The sequence below is a fragment of the Myotis brandtii genome, unplaced genomic scaffold (genome assembly GCF_000412655.1).
Source record: "Myotis brandtii unplaced genomic scaffold, ASM41265v1 scaffold538, whole genome shotgun sequence".
Taxonomy (NCBI): domain Eukaryota; kingdom Metazoa; phylum Chordata; class Mammalia; order Chiroptera; family Vespertilionidae; genus Myotis; species Myotis brandtii.
Genome location: NW_005369976.1, coordinates 16,684 through 23,597, shown reverse-complemented (window position 1 = coordinate 23,597; position 6,914 = coordinate 16,684). Strand labels below are relative to the sequence as shown.

At 39.4% G+C, this 6,914-nt stretch overlaps 1 protein-coding gene across 4 annotated transcripts in view; it reads right to left on the bottom strand.

Moving 5' to 3' along the window:
• Positions 1–214: 214 nt before the first annotated feature.
• Positions 215–6,914, bottom strand: part of LOC102256132 (alcohol dehydrogenase class-3) — a 14,130-nt gene continuing 7,430 nt past the window's right edge. For 3 of the 4 annotated variants that reach the window (XM_005877986.2, XM_005877987.2, XM_005877988.2), the window contains exons 5-9: positions 4,404–4,623; positions 3,994–4,254; positions 2,632–2,767; positions 652–790; positions 215–519 (exon numbers count right to left, since the gene is read on the bottom strand). In XM_005877986.2, coding sequence (XP_005878048.1) covers positions 495–519; positions 652–790; positions 2,632–2,767; positions 3,994–4,254; positions 4,404–4,623 — 781 coding nt within the window. In that variant the 3' untranslated portion in view covers positions 215–494. Of the gene's footprint in view, positions 520–651; positions 791–2,631; positions 2,839–3,993; positions 4,255–4,403; positions 4,624–6,914 lie in introns of those variants that run through there. The other variant, XM_014549197.1, reaches the window with a different exon arrangement.

Sequence of the window (6,914 nt, the reverse complement as noted above, 5' to 3'; positions counted from 1 at the left end):
GAGGCCTTCCTGGGTTCTCATTAACTTTGCCACTGATGGCTAAGGGCATCTGTTCTTCAGTAAATGGGCCTGAGACTCTTAAAAGTTAAGCCAAAGTTCCTGAGCCAGTAGCAGACAAGGTTCATAAACTCATTACTGGCCTACTTCCATCTTTCCTTTAAAGAATAAAGATAGTGGGGAAAAAACCGTGAGTATAAATTTAGCATAAAACAGATAAACATTTATGCAGAAATTACTTTTATTTTGTTAAAAAATTCCTTAATGAGCTAACAATTATTCATAAGGAGAGTCCAGAAAACAGATTTATGACTGTATTAGCCTTCCCCTTGATTAGAGATATTAATTATACAGAAAACATTATTCCCTAGAGTAGGTTACCGAACATCTAAGAGGCTATGAACTTGTAAGAGCTTCTCCCAGCTTGTCGGGCTGCTCCAATCAGCTCACATGATTCAGTTATAAGGATGGACATATTTTCTTTTTTTTTTTTTAATTTAAAACTTCACAACAGTCCGGATGCTGTAAGAGAAAGAAACAATACATGTAGGTTTTGAATGGTATCTTTTCTCTTTTAGGAATATTAAATTGATATGTTTATCCTTTTTCCTCCATAAACTTATTCTATAATATACAACCTAAGGGACAGCTTACCTCTTCCCTACATGCAACAGTTCAAAGGCTTTGTTAATTTCATCAAAAGACAGATTGTGGGTCACAAATTCATCAACTTTTATCTTTTTGGACATATATTCAGACACCAACTTTGGGACACTTTCTACACTCTTCCATCCTAAAAGAAATCATACATCTATTCATTAATTTTTTTTTCAGCAAGTTTCTACAGTATGTTTATTACTTTGTGGGTTAAACAAAGACATTTAAGAGAATAAATGTTTTCATTACATAGGAATGAAAAACATCAAAATCAGCATAGAGATGAGAAAGAATTTAATGAATATTAGTTAAGAAAAAAGTAAATGACTTTTTAATACGTTCCTCTTTCTATACTGATTTACTAAAATGTCATTAAGTTTCAATTGAGACTTTTAGACTACCCAGAATAGAACTCTGTAAGTCTTAGAAGCTTATTTTTTAGGTCCATAATAGCAGAGATTTCCATTATAATGAAATGTAAGGAAGAAAAATATTGATGTGCTACGTGACTCTTTCTTTGGTGTTAAATCAACAATGAATAGGGATAGCAACTCAGAATGGAAAACTGTGAAACTGAAAGCAAAGTAGAAAATCAGATGCTTTAATTTTTCACTTGTTATTGAAAGAAGCAATAAATCAACAAAGCAGCCTTCCTACTTTTTAAAGCCGGGATGCTTTGGACCAGATTTCAAATCTCTTTTGAGCTTTTTCCAAATCTCCCTCATTATATCCTCTACTAATTATTTTTTCCCCTACAGACTGAGAGCTTTTTCTTTCTCTTTCAAAACTCCTATTAAAACGAAGACATCTACAACTCTAGACCAAAACATCTATTTACATCTGTGGGTCATATTTTAGGGAAGTGGTCGCCAACTGGTGGTCCGTGAGGCCCGAAAGGTTGGCGACCGCTGTTTTAGGAACCCCACGGGGCCCCAAATGCTCCTGCTTAGTTCCCAAACAGCACTGAGCTAGGACGAGGCTTCAGTCAGAGGTTCCTACCACCCGGCCCGGCTCAGTCACCCAGGCTTAGAAGGCCCTTCAAATTCAGCTCTGGATCCTGAGAGGATGCCTCTGAGTTGCATGTGTGGCTTTAAAGGTCTGTTCTAAGATTCTCAAGTTCAGCATACTTCCAGGACAGGAGGGTTTAGTCAGCGTGACGTTTCTACAGCAAATTCTCTAGTATAAAGAAGGAAAACTTTGGCCAAATTCTTCAATTTAGCATATTTCCTGAATCTTTTCTTCTGACTTTCAAAAAAGCAGGCATAACATAAGGTAGTGGATGTTAACAGATACACAGATCATGCAAAGCTCATGCTATATGATCTTATTCCTAAGAGGATAGTGAGAATATATTTTTTTAAAAACCTATTAAAACGCAGGCAACCCTAACCAGTTAACTGCCATGTGTCCAAAATGGAAACCATCCTTGCATCTAGAGGCTTATGGCGTACGAAAGGTTAACAACCATGCACTTTTTAGGATCATACCAGGGAAAAATGATCAGTCTGGCAGCTTTTTAATTTTGTTATAAGGTTTTTTCTAATTTAACATTTTCAGTTTGATTTAATATTAGTTACGCTGAAATCAGTATTCTTCAGAGGTATGACTGACCACTGCACCCTCCAGAAAAATGAGTAAAAAATGCCTGTAACCTATTTAACTCCACAACATGACGCAGCGTGGATGACTGTTGTTTGCCTAGCCTGCAAACAAGTTCTCATGCCTGCCCTACCCCCAGCGATGGCCTCATTAACAGAATATTAATTTTCTTGTTTTACTGAGTAAAATGTGGCTTTGAGCTTCATGAGAAAATACTGATTGAGTGTGAAACTCTTCTATTAAAATAACTTTGTATACAACAACTCAGTATGAGAAGAAGCCCGTGAAAATTGTTGCTAAACCAAGAAAACTGGCCTGCAATTAAAACTCTGCAAATAGAAATGAGAGAGAAAACGTGCCATCCCATCCAACAATCACCTCCGAAGGCGGTGCCTTTCCATGTGCGTCCTGTGACGAGCTGGAAGGGCCGAGTGGCGATCTCTTCACCGGCACCAGCGACTCCTACCACCACGCTGACGCCCCAGCCTTTGTGGCAGGCCTCCAGCGCGGCTCTCTGCAGGCAGAGATGAACCAAATCACAGAAGTCAGTGCATTTTGCCGAGGATATCTGCTTCCCCAGAAACTCTGGGGGAGAGGGGCAAAGAAAGTGGTTTCACAAAGCTTTCTAAAAAAACGGCAGGAAAATGATCAAGTAGAATGCTTAGTGCATTTACTTTTATTGAACAATTTTACTTTCTTTAAGAAATTCATTGCCCTAACCGGTTTGGCTCAGTGGATAGAGCGTCAGCCTGCGGAATCAAGGGTCCCAGGTTCGATTCCGGTCAAGGGCATGTGCCTTGGTTGCAGGCACATCCCCAGTAGGGAGTGTGCAGGAGGCAGCTGATCGATGTTTCTAACTCTCTATCCTTCTCCCTTCCTCTCTGTAAAAAAATCAATTAAATATATTTAAAAAAATAAAAATCATCATTCTCCCCTTAAAAAAAAAAAGAAATTTATTACCTTGGCTATATAGTGACACCAATGGAAAGGATTTAAAGCTTTTACTTGCTGTCCATTTTTAAAAGTAAATACCAGCTCAAAATTCTAAAGACTTTAATAAAAGAAGTAGGCAGAGAAGTAATACTGACACTTTTGCTGAATGTCTACTTTGTATCAAGTAGGGGCTTTACTGTCTGTATTTTACATATGAGGAAACTGAGATTTAGAGAAGTCATTGTTCAGGGTCACTGAATTAGCATGTGGATGTTTATCCACCTTCAAAGCGCATGCTCTCTACAACTGCATCACTCTGCCTCTATTTAAGCAGACATACTCTAAGATCCAGCATGCATGGAAGGCAAAGAAACATTTTTCTTCATCCTTCCCTGAGTCACTCATGTCATTTCCCATTTGTAGTTCAAATCATTATTTTTCCTTCCTTCTATTAGAATAATTCTTATCAAGAGACTTCTCCTTTACAAAAATAAAACTTTAAATCTTAAGAAAATTACATTAAAAAAGCAGTTACAACCCAGCAGGGCGAGGCTCAGTGGTTGAGCATTGACCTATGAACCAGGAGGTCATGGTTCATTCCGGAGTGGGGCACATGCCCAGTATGGGGTGTGCAGCCGGCAGCTGATCAATGATTCTCTCTCATCATTGATGTTTTTATCTCTCCCTTTCCCTTCCTCTCTGAAATAAATAAAAATATATTAGAAAAAAAAAGTTACTGAGAGAGAGAGAGAGAGAGAGAGAGAGAGAGAGAGAGAGAAAGGAATGAAGCCAACCAAGCATACTTACCATGACTTTCACATTACCAATACACTCAAAGGAGTAGTCTACTCCCCCATCGGTCATCTCAACGAGCACTTCCTGGATGGGTTTACTAAAGTCCTGGGGGCTGATACATTCACAGGCTCCAAACTCCTTGGCCCTTGCAAATTTATCTTTATTGATATCCACACCAATGATCCGGGATGCACCAGCCACCTTACAGCCCATGATAACCGCCAATCCAACTCCTCCTAGGCCAAAGATGGCACAAGTAGAGCCAGGCTCCACCTAATAGTAAGACAGTCTATGAGGTACTGCTTCCACAAGAGTCAAGAAAATCACTAGGTTTCTTACAGATCGGACCAATTTAATTATTTCAGCAAAGTTTTGTTGTATCAAATTAGAAGGTGGGAGCTAAAAGCCAGGCCAACACTTACCTTGGCAGTGTTCACAGCAGCACCATAGCCAGTGGAAATGCCACAACCCAGGAGGCAGACTTTATCCAAAGGTGCTAAAGGATCAATTTTAGCAACAGAGATGTCAGCCACAACTGTGTATTCAGAGAACGTACTGGTTCCCATGTAATGTAAAATTTTCTTTCCTTTGCAAGTAAATCTGCTAGTGCCATCTGGCATTAATCCTTTTCCTTGAGTGACTCTAAAGAAAACAGAAAAGGAAAAAGGCAGGATAGAATTAGGTTCCTTAAAACCCATAAGAAAAAGAATTATTTAAAAATAACAACTAATATAGTTAGAAAAGTGTGCTAAGACCAAAAGTCCAATTTCTAATGTATGTATTAATCAGTTATCTCTTTCAACAATAGGGAAACTTGTAAGAGATTTATAATCTTACATCTTTTCCAACATTCAATATTCTTCTGGATCTTACTGTCAGAGTATTGAAATAATTTTTAACAGGTACAACTTACGGATCAGATAAAATTATTTTAAAATTCCATCATAACACTCTGTGAGCAAATGTAACTTCATAAAGCAGCAAGCTAAACCCAGCATCTACACAAGCAGAGACCACATGCAATGATCCATTTGGCTAAGGAAAACAGATGGCCAAACCGGCTAATTTAGATCTTTCAGCAGGCCTTTTCAAAAGTGTAGCAATCCTCAGGGATTCAAGTTACTTTCTCTGTTCACTTAGTTTTTTGCCTGTGTAGTTGGTTACAGTAACGGGAATGGAGGTGGGAGAACAAACTCACAAAGACAACCAATATGATATACGTTAGCAAAATTTATTTTTGATAATCTAAACATATAGGAGATATAGTGTCTTGTTTAGGAGGATGAGCCCTGAAGTCAGACACACTTGGGCTCAAATCCTGTGTGAAACTGGACTTTCAGTTTCCTCCCTAGAAAATGTAGAGAACAATTCTTTCTCATTGATTGCTAAAATAAAATAAAAATCAAATGAGATGTTATGTAAAGCATTAGCACTGAGCCTGGCACAGAGTGCTTAATAAATATTTTTTATTGTTAATAAAAACAAACACTATAATTTTAAAGCAGAGTAGTAAGAAGCTAGGGAAGCAGAATATGGGAAACTGAGACAAAAATAATTACACAAGGCAAAACAATTTGAGCAATTTACAGCCAGCTAATGAATCACAAGGTTTTACCTTCCCTAACCAAGGGCACTTAGGAACAAATGGTTTACACACTCCAGACCGTCTTGGGGAAGCCTGGCCTCATCCCAGTCCCTCTCTGATGAAGTCGTTTTAAAATGAAACGAACCAGAAAAGAACCCTGACCCCTCCATATGCACATTTTGATGAGTCAACATATTGAAGGACACACCTGGAAAGCTAGTGAATACCCTGTTAAGACCCCGCTCTGAGACCTCCACTTGGATTTCCACTGGCTAAAGATAAAACGCCTCAAAACAAAGGAGCAACGGTGCCCTCTCACTATAGCGTGCCTGTGCCTTACATCTCTGCTCTTTTTCTAAACTCTAAGGGACCTACAAGAGTTGCCACCAAGGGAGCAGCGGGCAGCGGCATCTCATCCTGGGCTCACCCCCTGAACCTGTCTCCAAGGCCCCCTTTTCTCTGACTTTCCAGTGAGCTAACAGCAGCCCCTCCCTGGCTCACTTCTTTGACTGTGATTTCTATTTCTCAGTGAGCCAAAGCAGCTCTGCCTAATCTCTTTCCTGTTGCTGCTTCTACCTTTAACTCTTCCTTTGTTTCACTGTCACCAGTTTTCATTAATGTACTCTCAAAATCACCTGGACTCCGGTTATGAAATCTTTCCTGCATGAAGTCAAGAACTCACATGCTACCAGCCGGCTCAAGGCAGACCCACAGACCCGGTCTGGGCCCAGACCCCACCAGGTAACAATTTGAGGTACACTCTTAGACAAATCCTTTGGAATATATATGAATAAACAAATACACAAATGAAGAGAAATGGATTGCCTCTGGATCCAAGAGTAAATACAAGTTCTTTGAGAGAAAAACAGAAATATGACCAGAAACAAAGAGCAAATAGGTGACAAAGCTCCACTATGAATGTCGTATCTTCACGAGAGCTACCTGCTTGCCTAGCCCTCCTGAATATGTAATCACTTTCTCCCAGAGGAGTGCACACACAGGAGGTGATGTAGGATGCATGTAAGCTCTGGAAGGACTTGTCCCTCCACATGGTACCAGATAGCCATAGAAAGCCCACTACCATCATTATATTTGAGGTGTACACAAAATTTCCAGGCTGCTTGAAAGTCCCTTTGAAAACAATTTCTTTTTTGTTCTAGCTTTGCCCAAAGTAACTGGATTTATGTTATAAAACAAATGGAATCTTGTTTTCCAAAAATATGAGCTAATTTTGTCAATGGCATTAGAAAACAAATGCAAGGACAAAGGGATCTCCGGTAAAGCTGGTGGGAGTGTACCCTATGACTTAGCATTCCAGCCCTAGGAAATACCTGTGGGGTAAATGGGA